At 39.3% G+C, this 17,817-nt stretch overlaps 3 protein-coding genes across 5 annotated transcripts; 1 reads left to right on the top strand and 2 right to left on the bottom strand.

Annotated features, from left to right (window-relative positions):
• Positions 1 to 10,764, bottom strand: uri1 (URI1 prefoldin like chaperone). Of its 3 annotated transcripts, none has more exons than XM_040025113.1 (11): positions 10,252 to 10,764; positions 9,665 to 9,699; positions 4,440 to 4,518; positions 4,136 to 4,271; positions 2,945 to 3,036; positions 2,784 to 2,847; positions 2,428 to 2,623; positions 2,088 to 2,328; positions 1,851 to 2,002; positions 1,056 to 1,296; positions 1 to 725 (listed from the first exon to the last, which is right to left on the bottom strand). In XM_040025113.1, the coding sequence occupies exons 1-11, from the start codon at positions 10,297 to 10,299 to the stop codon at positions 537 to 539; spliced, it is 1,473 nt and encodes a 490-aa protein (XP_039881047.1). In that variant the 5' UTR covers positions 10,300 to 10,764; the 3' UTR covers positions 1 to 536. The 3 variants fall into 3 exon arrangements, with proteins under 3 accessions (XP_039881047.1, XP_039881046.1, XP_039881048.1); XM_040025112.1 differs by having other exon boundaries at positions 10,378 to 10,764; XM_040025114.1 differs by having other exon boundaries at positions 10,097 to 10,762.
• Positions 10,765 to 12,147: 1,383 nt separating this feature from the next.
• zgc:112052 (protein C19orf12 homolog) lies at positions 12,148 to 14,498 on the top strand. Its single transcript, XM_040025111.1, has 3 exons — positions 12,148 to 12,271; positions 13,454 to 13,614; positions 13,772 to 14,498. Exons 2-3 carry the CDS (start codon positions 13,455 to 13,457, stop codon positions 14,035 to 14,037), a joined length of 426 nt encoding a protein of 141 aa, XP_039881045.1. The 5' UTR covers positions 12,148 to 12,271; position 13,454; the 3' UTR covers positions 14,038 to 14,498.
• An 854-nt stretch (positions 14,499 to 15,352) lies between these two features.
• Positions 15,353 to 17,722, bottom strand: LOC120729487 (cytochrome b-c1 complex subunit Rieske, mitochondrial-like). Its single transcript, XM_040025110.1, has 2 exons — positions 17,519 to 17,722; positions 15,353 to 16,071 (listed from the first exon to the last, which is right to left on the bottom strand). The coding sequence occupies exons 1-2, from the start codon at positions 17,628 to 17,630 to the stop codon at positions 15,461 to 15,463; spliced, it is 723 nt and encodes a 240-aa protein (XP_039881044.1). The 5' UTR covers positions 17,631 to 17,722; the 3' UTR covers positions 15,353 to 15,460.
• Between the last annotated feature and the right edge of the window lie 95 nt (positions 17,723 to 17,817).

The following is a 17,817-nucleotide window of genomic DNA, read 5'->3' as shown; positions in this document are numbered from 1 at the left end:
TTGTAGTCAAAATCATTTATTTTTCTTTTACTTTCCATCAATATTTTTTCTGTTTTACATAAAGCTTGTCACAAAGGAATACATACATTCAATAGGACAGGTCAAGAGAAGGTAAAATGAGAGCTAACGAGACCTGATTCTGTTTAATAATCAATACTGGGGAAAACAAACAAACAAAAAAGGCAACTCATCTTATGTGGCAAAGCCTACAGTCGGAGTTAACCTGGCGATATCACAGATCAACAGAAGAGTAGACAGGTAAACGTATGACAGACTGCAAATGTCTTAAGCAAGACTAAAAGAAGAATGTCTTTTAAAGCAGATAAGCAAAAGAGGCTACAATAAACCGTAAAAAAGCAGTGTTATGCAAAGGCTGATTTGTTAAGTGTTCTACTTCACAGACAGAAACAGAAATCAGTGGATGAAAGGCGTGCAAAGAAATGAGCATGTGGTTTGTTTTTTGTTCAGTTACCAGAGAGAAACAAAGGCTTCACAAAAGATGTTCATGTAAAAGCTGAATATTTGCCTCTTAACAGTCACTTCTGCTGCAATCGGGCAGCTTTGAACTTTGACACCCTCTTCGGGGCTTGCTGGGGTGGGGCAACATCAGGCGCCACCTCCTCCTGTTTCCTCTCCAGTATTGTTGGCAGAGCTGGTGGAGAGATGGTCAGATGAGGGACAGCTGAGGGCATTGGATCCTTTTCTATAACTGTACCTGAAAAAGCCTGAGAAAGAGAAATAAAAAAAGAAACAACAGTAAGGAAACTGATGTTGCGTCACACTTTCATATATTTGTGCTCGGATATATTGCAGAATCTTTCACACCAAAATGAGATTAAGAACTATACAAAGAAACGCGTTCAGGTAACAAATACTAAACCAACTTAAAGCTGGGACGCTACTTAAAAAGAAATAACACAAGTGCAGTAACTTTGAATCATGCAGACCATACATTTAATCGAAATGTGTAAAAACAACAAACTCAATGCTGAAACTTTTCTAAATGTTACATTTACTCTGAGCTGAATACTTTGAAGCATTCAGCTCTCTTTCACCTCAAATCTGCTGGGAGGTTGCAGCAACACTGCTGTGGGACTGTCCTCTTCTGTGATGCCATCGCTGGTGTCGCTGTGCGTTGCTTCGTCGTGACTGAAGCTGCGTCCCATAATTCTGCGCTCTTCAAAGTCTGCAGCGCTGCTCTCACTTGTGTCGCTGCACACGCTGTTCTCTCGACTGCGTGACTTCAGTATGGACTTCCTAGGTATGGGTTCCCCATTTTTCACATCTACAAACAACCTGATTAAAACAAACAAAAACAAAGTAAGAGTCCAGTTTCACCAGTCAAAGCAGCTAAACATGAAGTATATGGAAAAAAGTACTGGGCCACCAAAATGTTACATCCACAGAAGCTGCTCAAAAGTTCCTGGGACACGTTATTTTTGCTGATGTTAATGCAAAAGCAGGTTTATAACTCCATCGTTACTGAGTCAGCGTTGCCAACTATGAATATGCTCTCAATGCCAGCATTCAGTTATTGAGATAACAGTGACCGAGTTGGTGTAGCTCCTCAGTGCTTCTACTTTGCAGTAATGCCACTAGCAGCTGATCAGGAAGAGAGGGAAGAAATTTCCCCAAACCTATTACAGCACTCATCAGTGAGCGCTTTAGAGTGACCCATTTCTTCACTGGTTTGTATTGCTTGATTTTATACACGTGTGGTAATGGGACTGAAAATACAATGTGGCCAATTTTTTTTTCCATACTTCAAACCAGAATCTGTTTATGGCCAAATTTCAGTTTTAGACATGCAAAATTCATTTGTTCGTTAAGTCTAACTGCAATATTTTTACCTGTAAAGGTCTGCCGGTGTTGTGATTTTGTGAAGTTCGTGATGAGCATGTCCATTGCTGTGGCCATTTTTCTTTTTCCTCTTCGAGTGTTCCTTCTGCTCTTTCCTTTCGCTAAACTTCAGTGTGGTGTTTTTGCCTGTATTTATTCTCACCTGATGCAAAAGGCAGACACATGGAAAGATGAAGAGAAAACTCACAGAAGACTCACAGATGTTCTAACTTATTCATTGCTCTAACCTTCTTGGGTTCGACTGTGTGAGAAAAGTAGATAGTAGGCAAACAGTTGGCTTCCTCTTCCTCCTCAAAGTCTTCTTCCTCTTTCCTGTCCTGTCTGAGTGGTGCTGTGCTGGAAGGCAGCGCGCTCCAACCTGGCTTCAAACTCAGCCCATTTACTGGAGTCGCAGCATCTGCATCTTTCTCCTCTTCTGAGGAAGAGGATGATGTGTCCTCACCATTCATGTCTCCATTATCAGATAATCTGAAGGGGAAAAAACCAAAACATCTAACTTTGAAAAAGAACAGAGAAAGAGCAGGATTATTGATCCTCATACAAAAACAGAAAAGTATCTTCACATACTTGTCCTGCTCATCTTGTAGCTCCTCCAGCTTCTCGAGTTCATCCAATCTAGCCCATAGCTCCTCCTCAGTCATAATGCATTTCCTGCTTCCACTATCTCTGCTTTCCTCCTCATTCTCCTCATCCTCTTCTTTAAAATCAAAAAACACATCCTGCTTGGGCTTAGAGTTTGGCTTGTGAGCCATTCTTTGCTTTCCTGTTAAAGCGTACAGAAAAAGAAACCTTTAAACTATTCACGCCTACATATGAATTTAATTCTGGTGTAGAATTAAGCAATAGGTGAAAAGCTACACTGCTTTCTCTGCGGCCATGATGCACAAGTGAAATGAGGTCAGAAGAAAGGCTGACAAAGATACCTTTGGTGACAACAGAGTCATTGTTTCCAACCTCCTCTCTGATGTCAACATAGTCGCCTTTACTCTAAAAGAACAAGAACACTACAGTTAATGTTTTTGCCCCCATTTATGACTTGCACAATAACTTATGTGTGAGACAACTTGTTGGTAATGCAACATACAGCAGAGATGGTTTCCAAATTCTTCGCAAACCCAACTCTGGCTTCAAAGTTTTTTATCGTCTTGGACAGGCCATCTAGTTCATTCTTCACATCTGTAGACAGCAGATGCATTTTCATTAAACTGTGCACTTAGGAGGGCAAACTGACAGAGCCACATGTGCCGGAAAAAGACACAGAGACAGCAGGCAGATTTCAATGAAACGCTTCAAAAAGAAAAAAAGGAAAAAGACAACCAGCTTGTAAAGAGTTAAAATCCTAAACAAGTTGTGAAGAGAAAAAAAATGAAAAATGATGACACAAACAGTTGATAATATCTTCTGCCCTGAATACTACTCCGGATCATTAAATCTTCACAACAATTAAGCCCTTTCACTAATAGCAGCAGAGGGCCCTTGTTTCCATGGCAATCGGGAGCCCCTCCAGTCAGTGCATCAACTGGAAGTGAGGAAAGGTCAAACACAGAAGGCCTGACAACTCAGCCGCTGTCTGACACATTTCAGCTAGCTATGTTTGTATTACAGCACTTAGCTCTGTAATAGCAGGGTGGGCAGGGTCAGGAGATGGGGGAGGACGAGAGCGGGGGGGTTGGGGGTGGCGCTGCGGATGGGGCTGTGGCAGCACATTTCTGCTTCACTAAACATTCTAATAATGTTCACATCAGAGATCGTTACTTGGGCCCATTTGACTTGATATGAGATTTTCAGAGCTAGAAATGAGCAGCGGGGTTAACACACACAGGGAAGCAAAGCTGCACACAACTGATGTGAGATCGAACAAAGCCGCTGCAGTAACAGGGCCCGATTTGACCACGGAAAATAGGAACAGGTAGGAGCTGTTATCCCACGGTTCACAGCCTAAGCAGCGACAGCGGTGACCTGAATGAACGCAAAAGCTGCGCAGTCCATGAGCCCTGCAAACACTGCACATTGAAATAAAGGCGCGTCGAATGTGTCGGCAACCCGCTATGACAAACGTCCAACAGCTGTAGCATCTTTGCATACGTATGACTGCTGTGGTGAATCGTTACACGGTTTAAAGTTTTTCCTTCAAGGATCTGCTCAGACGAGCTATGTTGATATGATGCACTTGCGCCCTCTGCTGGATGAAAAGCAGCACTAGCAGATTATGTTAATGTCACGCGGTAAGTATTCAGTGAGAAGTGAAAAAACATAGTTTAAGGAAAATACTCACATTTCATCCTGTGATCAACAACTTTTTGAGCTTGCTTGGCAGAGCACTTGGCGAACCAGTTATCACCCAGCAACACTGTGACCTCGTTGGTGTGTACCAGCTTTCCGGGCATAAAGGCCAAAGGGCCAAATGGTACCTGCACGTGTGGAAAAACAGAGCGCAAGAAAACAAAAAAAGGGAAACAGGTCAAATCAAACAGGTAGAGCAAACGCAAATAAAGGAGTAAAACGTATATAGGAGTGAACTTTTGTGTATTTTAGAATTCTCTCCTTTCCTCTGTATTTTAAACAAGGTCATCACTCACCATGATGTCATATGACAGTTGATCTGGCAGAGTTTTGAGGCGGTCATTCAGGGCTTCATAGTCACCCGACACCTTCTTCCTGCAAACAAAAGGTTTCTCCAATGAAACCACAGCTCTCTGAAGCCATCCTGTCTAATTTGGTGTGTTTGTCATATTTGGGATAAGTCAAAATTTAAACAATGGGAAGCAAACAATGGAGTAAAGGGGGAGCGCCTGTTTTCCCATTTGGGGAGGGCAAATGTGGCATAGCAGCTAAAGTAGCCTCAAGATGTCACTGTTTTTTTTCCATTTACTTATTCTTATTACTTATTTTTTGCTGGGCATTATAAAACCTTAGGAATTATAGGAAGAGAAACTGACCAAAAAAGAAAGAAAGAAAGAAGAAAAAGGACCAGCTAATTAAAATTTCTTATCATATTTATACAACAAAGACAACAGAAACAAAAAATCCCCTCAGCAAAAATCACTTGACCACTTTGTAAATGGACCACAGCTACCAAAGCTTTATGACAGCATCCTCAACATAAACTACTGAATCAGGCTCAGCTTCCAATGCCTTTTACAGCAAGTGTTATATTCCCATTTGAAAGCACAGTGCTGCCAACAGCCCCCTCATACTGGGTAATAAATCCCTCCAGTCATCTGTTGGAAGAGTATTTTCTCCTTTACACTCTCCTCTTGCAATCAAACGTTTGAAACCAAACTTTTTAATGAGCACTTTAAAATCCAATTAGTAAACAGCTACAGCAATGGAGGCAACAGTACTTTTTTGTAGCTTTTGTAATGCATTTTCAGTAGGATTTATGGATTTTACATCTATGAACTTTGTATGCAGTTACATCCATAAGTTGTTGGTTTCCAAGCAGTTGGATTAACTGACAAGCAGACTGACTGTCAGGTGAAGCCTGTTCCCTTATGTCATGACAAGTAATACAGATAAAAGATCTTTAGTCGATTATAAGCTTTTAATTTGGATTTAGCAGCTGTTTACTGGAGGAGATGTTGATGAATGAAGGCCATTGTTATGGTTAAAAAACAAACAAACAATGATCAAGAAGCTGGCCTCAAAGCCTATTGTTCGTCAGTGGTGCTAGTTTCAGTCATTGTTCAAAGGTACTGTTTATAAGGGTGGGGAAACCTGCAGTCAGCTGAGACTAAAGAAGTCACTTGAATGAATGATTTAAAACAGAATCTACTTCTTGGGAAACAAACAAAATGAACCTACCGTATGTAATCTGGCCTGCAGAAAGGTCAGATTACACGTTAGAGAAAACATGTGAAAGCCCCTGCAAGTTCTTGAAAAAAAAAAAAACTGAACTGATGAAACCACGATTAACTTTTACCACAATGATAGAAAGCAAAAGGTATGGAGGAGGAGAGAAACAGCCCGTGAGCTGAAGAACACGACATCGTCTCTCAAACGTGGTGAAGACAATGTTATAGCACGGGCACATATGGCTGCCAGTGAAACTGGGCCAGGAGTGTTTACTGATGATGTCACTACTGACAGAAGTACATACTGTGAAGTGTACAGAGCTATACTCTCTGTTCAGACTCAACCAAATGCTGATCTGAAGGTGCTTCACACTGCAAACAGATAATGATCCAAAGCAAACTGCAAAAGCAACCCAAGAGTTTATCAAAGTAAAGAGATGGGATATTCTTCAGTGACCAAGTCGGTCACCTGATCTCATCCCAGCAGATCCTGCTTTTCAAAAACTGAACACAAAACTGAGGGTGGAGGGACCCCCAAAAAACAAACAAGCAGCAGCAAATGAAGGTGGCTGCATGAAAACCGAGCAGCACTTCGACAGACATTGACTGGAAAGGATTTTTTAATTCAAGTATTTAAAAAGATCCTTATATTTACAAGTATGTTTGTTTGTGCAAATAGTTTTAAGCCTCTGAAAATGGGGGAGTGTGTATAAAAATGGTTGCAAATCTTAAGCAATTAAATAAAAACAACTGACCGCTTGACTTAAAAACCACCATGGTAGTGTACAGATTGTAGCTATGATTAAAAAAGCCAACCATCTCAACCTTACACCTCTAGCTTTGTCTCCTAAGCTGTCCTGCCAACATCCTAATCTCTATCCCTATTGGTCACTCCCAACAGAAATCTGAGCATCTTCAACTCTGTCACCTCCAGCTCTACCCCCTGTCTTTTTATCAGTAGCAACACCTCTAAACCATACATCATAGCAGGTCTCACTACCATCTTGTAAGCCTTCCCTTTCCCTCGTTCTTCTATCCATTTGTCAAATCACCCCTGGCACTCATCTCTATCCACTCCACCCTGTCTGTACTCTATTCTTCACCTCTCTCGTACACTGTCTATTATTTTAGATCACTCACACACACTTCACTCACTGTGTTGGAAGGATAGAAAGAGTATTTTCAGCAGTGGTGAATTTAAAAATAAATAAAGACTATGAGAGGGGAGCTTTAGATTCACAGTGCAATACAGTGGCCTCAGCATATTTTAAGATATTTTTCTGCTTCTTCTTTTGAATTTACTTACTTTTTGTGTTTTTAATTTGGGAATAGGCAAATATTCTGCCAAATCAGACCCTTGTGTAAAAGAAACGTGAGAGAAACTACACTGAATAGCGTGTAACTGGACTGGATTAATGTATCAATAATAACAAAAAGGGGATTTATCTCACGTCAGGTCCGTGAATGCTAATAGGAGCATGAGGTAGATATTTATCACACTCTATGCACACCCATATAGTCTTAAAAGCTCTAGTCAGTGGAAATGAAATCACCTGTGTGAGTCTGTCGAGACTTACAGGACAATGTTTACACATCTGTTATAAAGAAAATGTTTTATTGCCCTTTTACTGATAAGTACTCTCTTTCATTTTACACATAATGCAAAATAAATGTAATAACACAAAACCTACATGCACTTTTCTTATTTTAATCAATAATACTTAAAACACTGATGCTAACACCCCCTACTTAGAATCAATGGAAATGCACTTACTGTAGCAAATCTACCCTGCAGTGAAGCCCCTACACAGTCATGGTCCACTCACACAGGTGTTTTTATCTGTCTGTTAAGAGCTCTACTATCTCTTAATGTCTCTCTGTGCATACACCACATGTCAATTCTCTTAAATGCAGCAATACTTTCAGCATCTTTTTTTTGTTAGCAGCTCTGCTAATCTATGTCTGCTTAAAATGCCTGTAGTATAACAAGGCACAAAAACAGACTACTGCCACTGAAACAAAGTAGTAACTTCCTCAGATACGACAAATGGCAATGTGAAATGTACTATATACACTTAAATACTGGGACACACCTTTAAATCTTTGAATTCAAGTACTTACAATCCATCACCTAAACATGCATTTACAAACATTTGTGAAAGAACTGGTCTTTCCAAAGACTTCACTGAATTCAAGCGTGGTACTGTCAATAAATGTCTTTCCTACTAGAGTAAAAGCATTCGGGAACCAAAGTGGCAGACCATGTAAAGTTTCAGAGCGAGGACACTGAGTAATGAAGCGCATAGTAGCCAAAAGTCGTCATCACTCTGTCGACTCAGCAGCTACAGACCTCCTCTGGCATTAAGATCAGCACAAAAGCTGTGCGTTCGGAGCTTCATGGCACAGGTTTCTATGGCTGAGCAGCTCCCGTAGTGTAATGTGTAAGTGGCCCAGTATTTTTGTCCATATACAGCATCTCTGCATGTTTCCCTTTTGTAAACTACTTGCATGTGCACATTCAATAAAATAAGCTAGTTTTATTTTTAATCAGCTGTGCTGTTGCATAGGGCTGCACGATTAATCGTTAGAAAATCGTGATCTCGATTCATACTTATGTGCGATCTCATTTCCAAATGACAACGATTAAAAGAAAAAAAAAAAAAAAAAAAAAAGACGACGACGATTGTACCGCATTTTGATCCGGGACGTACTCTGCATGAAAACAAGCGCTCACTCTTCCTGCTCAACAAATGACAAGGGCGGAGCCTTATACCACGTGATACAGAAGCTGTGCAGTGTGATGCTAAAATTAGCACGTCAGGGATGACGAGAAAGTGACAGGAGAAAATCCGTCCCGGTCAACCACCCAAACACCAATAACGGGAACCTTACACAGCGCTTCCCTATACCCGTCGAACTCCCGCAGGCACAAAGAAATTAGAGGCTATTACTTATCACCTGACAAAGATATGGCTCCCATCAACACTGTGCAAAACGAGGGATTTAGGAAAATAATCAACACCCTAGACAGACGCTACACAGTGCCGTCCCGCAACTATTTTTCTATTGTTGCACTACCTGCTCTATACACGCAGTGTCTAGCAGCGGTGGAGACGGAATTTCAAGCAGTACAACATTTTGCGGCAACAACAAAACGTGAGACATTTGTTGTTTTTATGTTTATTTATTGTTTTTAATGTTCAGTCTCAACTGTTACGAAGTTGATGTGCACTTAATAAGTGCAATAAATATTTATACTGGAAAAGAAAATCGTGATCTCAATTCTAAGCCAAAAAATCGTGATTCTCATTTTATGCAAAATCGTGCAGCCCTACTGTTGCAACACAATTTGTGCTAAACAAATAAATCTAAACTTGTTGATTTCACATCAGAGTGAAGTCTGTCCTTGTAGACCCACAGGTCATAGCAAGCAAGGATTGATGAGTATTAAGTAAGAGAAATGAGATGGAGCCACCCTCCCTGACATGTTACTTCTCTGATAATACGTCAATCATTCTTTTTATTAACCCAATTCTGTTAAGGTGTTTCCATGTCACTAACCTGCTGTTTTGCATCACAGGCACTGTTTATTGTTAAATACTCCAGGGCTGTTGACAACACTAACAGTAACACCTACAATAAAAAGTCAAAAATCTGTGCTGTGAAATGGGGCCTGCTGGAACCTGAGCAAAGGTCAAACACTTCATTAGGAAATAAAAGAATATCACTGTGTGGGTGTGCACAAACTTGATAAGCAACTGACGTTTTCTGTCAATTTAGAAAGTATTGATGACCCTAAAAGAATCAATTTTTGGTTATAACAGCGTGTTTGTGCAAAATAGGGCAAAAAAAAAAAAAATGGGGAGGTCTAAACCTGATATAGTAAACTTCAAAACTACACTGAAGGAATATTAGAACATGAAGAACCTGCACAGTGTACTCAGTTAATGCAAGCATATTTTAAAAACAACCAACTTTGTGCTCAAGTTCATTGGTGCTTTCATGCTTACCAGTGTTGAATCCGACTTTCACAGTCTTTCACCACCTGTTTCAGGACAAATAATTTTAGTAAGAATCAAGCTGATAAATCTACGCAACTTACACAGTCTCCAGGTGGAAAATTTAAACATTTAAATCATCTGTGATAAAACATTCATTTCACCGAGGCTTTTACTTTACCCCGGCTGCAGACACAACTGCCCAGAGGCACGAATTTATATGTAATAATAGTTTGACAATCATCACACACAGGGAAGTAGGTCAGCAACTCCGAGGAAGTAGGACGAGACAAACACAAAATTAATAATTTAAAAATGAAGCAAAAAAAAAAAAAAGAAATAAAAACACAGTGGTTTTGTATCTAGGTGAAATTTACTTCCCAAAGTAAAGAAGCAAACAGCACTGGTATAAAATTCTTTTTTTTTTAATGCCAAGAAACGAACCTAGCTGAGCACGCCCTCCTGCAACATTTAAACTTGAACATGTGAGCGCAGAAGGAGGAAGCTTCTCGAAAACTGAAAGTCAAAACAACAAACGCTCTTTGTGTAACCTGTGAAACAATAATGGCACAGATGTGTGTATCTGCAGTAAAAGGTACTTCAGCAAGTCCCAGCAAGTGGCTCCAAGACCTTCCCCGGTGCACCATGTGGCCAGTGGCTGACGGTGGCTTGGCTAACGTTGCATACTAGCCAGCAAAATGTTTGGCGACAACTGGTGATATTACCTTTTCGTGCTCCTCTCGGAGCCTGATAACTCCGCCGAGGTGTTCTATATCCACTTGACCCTTTTCAGCCATTGCCAACCCACTTGCACAAAATAAATTTCTGGTGTTTCGTGACCCCAAAACAAAGCTCAAGGGCTGTTGTGAGTTCTAAAGAAGTGTTTATGAATGCAGCAGCAGCTATTCCTGAGACCCGTTCTGCTCGTATTCATCAATGGGTCAGTGATAGTTATCCACACTTTCGGAAGTGATATCATCTCACACTCTCATTTCAGAATTTCTGCATGATTTCCAAAAATATCCACAGTCTGAATATCCGAAGATTAGCCAATACTCCTTGTCACTCTCGCTGCGCCATGCACCTCCGTCCAACTCCAAGAACTCAACCGTTATTCCAGGGTGGTCCCGGTCTGAACTTTCAAAATAAAAGACTTCGGTTGTATACTTGGTTTAGCATTAACAACAACAACAACAACAACAAATACAAAACGTAAAATTAAAGAAAAAAAAAACTAAAACAATTATACTTTTGGTGGACGGAAGTGAATAGGAATAAATCTGGTAAAAATTACAGTCACAACAAAGTGCACACCTTGTGGTGGCTTCTTTCTACTCTCAAGCCCATCCTCTAGTTTCACATCAGCAAGTTTTTCGTAAGGCTAAAAAATCAGTCCGTGTTGGATTCACACAAGTAATTCAGCTTGCGTATGGAAGGTTAAGATATGGAGGTCGACTGGGCCACTGCAACACCTTGAGTTCGGTAGTCTTAATAATTGCGAGGCGCACACATCCTGTGACTACAAATGATTACATTTAAAAAAGTGTGTATTTTATTTTTACCATGACTCCACGAGTACTTCAAAAGTTTTAGCATTTAATGCATCTCTTTCCTTTCTCATTTAATGCTTTTATTTTAAATGTCAAACATTGCATTTTCCGTTTTGGTTTCAAATGAAGCGAGCTTGATGCAGTTCTTCCTCCCAGTGTACTCTGGGTAAATATGAACGTCTGCACAGATGTAAACAATCTAAAGCGAGGTGATGTTGTTCCACCTGCATATAAAAACAGTGACAAGCACAACAGATTTGCACATTCAGGCACTATTTAACTGGCAGCAGGTGCAAACCTCCCCATCTTCACCTTCCCGATGCTGCACGAAAATTTACATATAATATTTAAACACACATCACATAAAAGCCTATAAAAGTATTAGAAGTAACGACCGAATCAAACACGGCAGTTGAATGAGTTTGGTTTAATATGATAACAACAATATGATTTATCCCCAAGCTCCCAGCCTTCCTGTGTGGCAGGAATTAAATAGTCTGTTTTTGTTGCTTTTAATTCCTGTTGGAAATATGAGAAACACCAGTTATAAACAATGTGTACACAAGCTATAAAAAAGAACGGCTAATAATTCAGAGTTTATCCTTTAAAGCACAGTGAACACAGATTATTTGGCCTGAAAATCAAAGACTATTTTCAACTGTCCAATGATATTTTAACGTATTTAAGTTAAGAATACGTTATAATGGCTTGATGCCATATATGCTATATTTATAAACTCACACGCTGTTAAAATGTACAATTTGTAAGAAAAATATAACAATACTAATTTAGGCTAGTCTAAAAATATTATACATTGCTGAAACTTGTATTGGAATTTAGGCTCAACACTCTATTTTAATTCGGCTAAATGTGGTTTACACGTTTGTAGTTTTTGGACTTGAATGCAACTTCCCAGCGCATTCCCATCAGGCATTGCGGCAAGAGTCATACAGCAAGCTTCATATATCATGAGGCGCATGCGGAGCCCGGCCGAGCTCAACAAATAATGAGAATGACATAGTAAAAACAGGACCAGTAAATGTCGATAAGGATTTGAATAGACAGCAAGGTATGTGCCAAGCGTTTACTGTGGATGGTGAAGCAGCTATGGCTTTAATTTGAATTGACAGAGTTTTGCAGAAATGACAGAGCTGCGCAGTCTGTTATGAAGCTTTTGATTGCTTGATCGCCTTAACAATACGAAAGCATGCGGGAAGAATATTCATAATGTTAATTGTTTTTGTTTTTTTTTCAAAAACTGTTTTTAGTAAAGGTCGCCAAATTCAGCATCAGTTGAAGTGAGATAAGGGCTCACGGTGATTAAATTGCGGCTGTATGGATAGATAATACTATCAGTTTAACTTGCATTAAGCCAGAAGTCTCATAACACAAGAACACTCACCAAAATGTATTAATTATCAACAGCCCAAATAGTCCGTTTGAGTTGTTAATGACTTTATTTTTCCTAAACTTCAATGTGTAATTATGGTTTATTTAACCATTTATTGTGACGAGAGTCTGAATTTAACTGTAATTAAAATCACTCTGTATATAATTATACAAATCAGCGCGTACAATAACTGACAGTAATTTTTTTTTGATTTTAGTAAAAGTGTCAGACTCTTATTAACAGTGAAATAAAAATGATGCGTTCACGAGTCAATCTGAGGGCGCATGCTCGGTAAAAGTACGACCGTTTACGTCAGCATACCTATCTGGAGTGTACATAAAGGCAAAGCATTTTAAAAACAAAGACCTTTGTGACCTAGCTTTTCGAGATACCGGTCATTGATTTTTTTTTAACCTATTTATATCACTTCTACTCATTGTCTCATATTTACCTTTAACTTTGTTCTGTTTTATTTTTAAGCTTAATGTTATTTTTTCATTGAGAACTGATTTAATTACGTCTGAAGTTTCTTATTTTAGCTATTTAAAATGTTAAATGTTTTATTGTTAAAGTTTAGCAAGTAATGTGTGGAATTTAAGATGAGCTAAGCTGTGTTGGTATTTTGTTCATTTATTTAATTTTGAATTAATTTTTCAATTATAACCTGCTGAAATGTTGGCAATGCTGCTGCTGTACCCAATCTTGTGAAACTGAAAGTATTTAATAAATTATGAGGGAACACTTCTAAATAAAAACACAATTTCAAATCCTTTCAACTTTTATGGGCCTGTGTTGCTGAAATGTTGAACAAAAATGTCTAAATTGTGCAATTGTTTTATGAATCGCAAATCTAATCCACAGGATGTCTCCACGAATCGATGATGTTATGAAGCTGTGTTGTGAGTTGTCCGCCAATCAGCAAGTTAAGACCACAGTAAAAGGTTCTGGGAAAGGAGCAGCAGCAGCTGGGGCGCTGGCCTTTGCTGGAGGATTGGTTGGAGGTCCTCTTGGCATAGCTGTAGGTGAGTGGAACAATGCAACAGTTCCTCTATCTTTAGGAACCATTTCTAATCATATAGATTCATCATAAATGCTGATGTATTGGAATTAAGCTGTTTATTTTGGAGTGATCAGCATTATTGCTTTAACTCAAAAGTTTGAAATTTTGATCTTCTGTAGGAGGGGCTGCTGGAGGCCTTCTGGGCTGCTGGCTGACCAGTGGTCAATTCAAACCACTTCCACAGATCATAATGGAGCTCAGCCCTCAGGAAAAGCAGAAGCTTTATGAGGATCTCATGGAAATCCTGGGAGACATTGAGTGGACTGATTTGGCTCAGCTGATTGCTCTAGTCATGGGCAATGCAACTCTGAAGCAGCAGCTTACGGCTGCGCTTCTTGGATACATCACCAAGGAGCTCCAGGCAGAGGTGCACTATGTTGATTAGTCGCTTTCAATATTGTGACACAGAAGCCTAAATGCAGAGGAGGATGTTCTCTGATGAGTGTGAACTACTTTTTGACACTTAAAAGACTCCTAATTAAATTCTGTATGATATAAATGGTACATATGTTGATGAAAACAGCTGTATGGCTGGGTAATTTATTTTGATAAGTGCAATTATTACTTATTTATTGTATCATTTATTCTGTCTTTAACTGCACTGATCATCAAGTCTGGCTTTAAGTCATGGTGAATTTTAGGTTTGATGGAGTTGTGATGTTGTCCAGTCTACTATCTTATTTACATAAGAAGGATTGTGAACTAAGCCAAAATTCTGCTGTGTAATATAAAGATTTGATATAATTACATCAATTACCAGCCTTTTTACATTTTAGCAGATTTGCCAGCAACTGTATACAGCATATTGTACACTTTGAATAAAAAATAAAACCAGTGTGGACTTGGCATTTGGCATAGCAGTCTTTATTCCTTGGCATTGAATCCATCTGGGCATTAACATTGTAGATCTGTCTTTTATTAAACTTAGTACTAACACACTTAAGCTAGCGTGCTGGGGTTGGCATAGGATTCTAGTCATCTGAAGGTCTGTGATTTTATCCTGACTCATCCAGTCTGTATGTTGAGGGATCTTTGGGCAAGATACTGAACCCTAAGCTGCTCTTAGTGCATCCATGAGCATTTGTGTGAGTGTGTGCGTGCTTATTATTCACGTGAAAGTGCCCAAAGGCATAAGACACATAGACTATAGAATGTGTGAATATGTGCATATAGCATGTGGAGTAGTGGTTCAAAAAAGATGTTCATTTAACGTCCATTTTATTGTGATTCTGCTCTGTTTTATAGACATATACCTTCTCCATTAACCCTTTATCAGCGTGAATGAAGAATCGCCTTTAAGAAAGTGTCTCCAGACATCGTTAATAAGAGAGTTGGCTGTCAGATAATTAAATGTATGTACAGGATAAAATTCACACTAATGAATCAAGTTATTTTTTAAGCATATGTATTTTTAAATATAGTTTTATACACCTGTTGTGGGTGTTTTGGTTCTGTATTTTACATGGTTTCATTCCTGCTTTAGTCATTTCTGATAAAAACTTTCTTCTGGTCTATTTGTCTTTGCTTTTCTACTGTTGTGTCACTGGCCCAATAATAAAGTGGTGAAAAATTGTTTGTGTAAGTAGATTAAGTTCTTTTTAAGATTCAGTATTAATGTGTAATTGATTTATGATATCAACATAATGAACTGAAAAAATAACCCAGTTAAAATTGAAAAAAAAATTTCATGATTTCAATAATAGAGTTGGATATAATATTCTTTATTAGTAAATACACAATCCCAATTCTCTCAGGGAGCCATCAGAAAATACATATTACAGAGAGGAACCGAGGCAAAGCTCCTGTATTTATCCCACCACCACTGTTTCATCATCTGGGAATTCATAGTAGGGAACCTCTAGGTTAAGCGGAGCGGGTCCCTTCCTGATTCTTCCTGAAGCATCATAGTGAGAGCCATGGCAGGGACAGTAGTAGCCTCCGTACTCTCCGGCATTAGCGATGGGCACACAACCCAGATGGGTGCACACACCAAGAACGATGACCCACTTGGGGTTGGTCACTCTATCCTTGTCATGCTCGGGATCACGCAGCTCTGCAAGATTCACTGCCTGCTCTGTGGCGATTTCCTTCTCCGTACGGTGACGGACAAACAAGGGTTTTCCTCTCCACTTGAAGGTCATGTTTTTGCCTTCTGGGATATCGCTCAGCTTGACCTCTATCTTGGATAAGGCCAGGACATCAGCAGATGCGCTCATGGAGGAGATGAACTGGGTGACCACTGTCTTGGCTGCATAAACTCCCACCACAGTGGTAGCGCCAGTGAACAAGTAAGAGAATGCCCTTCTTGCCTCACTGCTCTCTTGGGAGGACTTGTTGGGGTCCATAACCTCAGGCCGACGGTAGTCTGAAAAGTCTGGAATCTTGATGTCTGTGTGTGCAAGGCGGACTCCTCCAGGAGCTGAAGCGACAAATAAGTCGAAAAGACACAGGCCGGAGATAAATAAACAGATAGTAAACTATACAACATCTCACAAAATAATAATTTTCTGTCAAAAACTCAACAACTCAGAAAAGTGTTGTTTAATTTGAGGCTTAATTCATATTTGACTGTAATGACAATAACTTCTGGTGCATTCAAATGACCCTAAAAACTGAATGACTTTGGTTTGGCAAAAATAAATCTTTCAATTTCTACTTTTTGAGCTCATGCTGTAAATTCCACACGTCCTAATTTTGCAGCCATTTGGTACTTTGAGACTAACCTACCTACTGTAATTCTTTATATGGTTGTTCTTAAAGATCCCTAAAAGTGAAACCATCCCTTAGTTTTGCCGTCAAAGACTCAGCATGCTGGTGGACTGGCAATGTTGCACTGAGCACTTCTTCATCACTTCAGTCTTACAGTCTGTGTTTTATGCCGTCTCCTTGTGTTCTCCTTTTTTGTAGTGGGTAGTTGTTGCTCACTGAGCCTGGTTCTTCCATTTTCTTAATGTTACATTGAGTTGTTTTTTTTGTTTTTTTTGCCTAAATGCTTTACATACTGATTGTTGTCTCATGTCTCATTGTTGGGGTTTTCCCTTTAATATTGTAGGGTCTGCTCCTTTCAATATGAATGCATGCAATACATATAAAATGGAAGTGAAATGAAAAAGGAATTTCAAATTAGGTCAACTGATACACAGGTATAAAAAAAAAGTGGTGACACTAAAAATGTAAGCCTCATGTTCATAATGCACATAATATTCTAAACAATTGTAAATTCTTGAAGCTATGATAACATTCTAGTGAAAATCTGACATGGTGAAAGGCCAAACAGGGAAAAAAAAATCATTTACTGTGGCTCTACAGCTGCTTGAAACATTTATTTAGAATTATATGATAATCTGATAATTATACAACATCAGGTTGTTCGGTCTATCTAGAATAAATAATAGAAATCTAGGCTGACATCTTCATATTTTGACAAAACAACGAAAATAAACACATTTTGCTACAAAACCGAGGCACCATTGTTCATATTTATCAAATTGGAAACTGTGCAAGTATGAGGCTTAAAAAATGTCTTTTATGTAACCACCTCCATGCAAATGGAATTGTTTAAATATATATTACTATATTTCTTTAGATCCTTCTATTGTCATCTTTCCTTATTCCACTACGCTGTTATTCGGGTCCTATTTGTCAGTCAGGTCAAAGATTGCCCATTACCCTTCCAACGTCCTGCTAGCCATCGCAAGTTGTTTACGATTAGTTTTCAAGAAGCCTCCGAAAATAGGTTTCACATTTTACAGCATTAAGATGTTATAGAATAATTAAGACGCCGGTACTGCGTTTTTTTATCCTCACATCATGCTGCTCATTAGCAACCCCGGCTAACATTAATAACGTTCGTCACTGGGCCTTACCAGCAACAACGGCCACTTCTTTGGCTCCCGGAGACATCAAAGTTTTTAGTGCATGCTTTGTTGTCTGGAGAAACGGGGGAAAAACCCCGGGACGAGCAGTTATGGACATCATTTTCGCCCAAGATAAGATTTCTCAACCCCACAGTTGGGGACACGACCTTGCGTGTACAATCTCCGGTACGTAACTTGTGTGTAGCACTCTAATCTTCTGTACCGGAAACTGTCTCCCAACTCTTTTTAAAGTTCCGCATTAACCTAACTGTCTTTCTTTTCCTCCTCTACAAAAAAAAATCGTTATT

This window comes from Simochromis diagramma, unplaced genomic scaffold (assembly GCF_900408965.1).
Source record: "Simochromis diagramma unplaced genomic scaffold, fSimDia1.1 OVJJ01000293.1, whole genome shotgun sequence".
Lineage (NCBI taxonomy): Eukaryota > Metazoa > Chordata > Actinopteri > Cichliformes > Cichlidae > Simochromis > Simochromis diagramma.
This window is presented reverse-complemented; position numbering and strand designations above follow the sequence as displayed.

What these genes read in the sequence shown, in the direction of transcription:
- uri1 (XM_040025112.1), bottom strand. Translation starts at nt 10,449, where the DNA reads ATGGCTGAAAAGGGTCAAGTGGATATAGAACACCTCGGCGGAGTTATC. An exon ending in TCCGAGAGGAGCACGAAAAG is followed by an intron (nt 9,700 to 10,377) that starts GTAATATCACCA and finishes GTCCTGAAACAG; the next exon opens with GTGGTGAAAGACTGTGAAAG. An exon ending in ATTTGGAAACCATCTCTGCT is followed by an intron (nt 2,848 to 2,944) that starts GTATGTTGCATT and finishes TTGTTCTTTTAG; the next exon opens with AGTAAAGGCGACTATGTTGA.
- zgc:112052 (XM_040025111.1), top strand. Translation starts at nt 13,455, where the DNA reads ATGTCTCCACGAATCGATGATGTTATGAAGCTGTGTTGTGAGTTGTCC. An exon ending in TCCTCTTGGCATAGCTGTAG is followed by an intron (nt 13,615 to 13,771) that starts GTGAGTGGAACA and finishes GATCTTCTGTAG; the next exon opens with GAGGGGCTGCTGGAGGCCTT.
- LOC120729487 (XM_040025110.1), bottom strand. Translation starts at nt 17,630, where the DNA reads ATGATGTCCATAACTGCTCGTCCCGGGGTTTTTCCCCCGTTTCTCCAG. An exon ending in AGAAGTGGCCGTTGTTGCTG is followed by an intron (nt 16,072 to 17,518) that starts GTAAGGCCCAGT and finishes TTGTCGCTTCAG; the next exon opens with CTCCTGGAGGAGTCCGCCTT.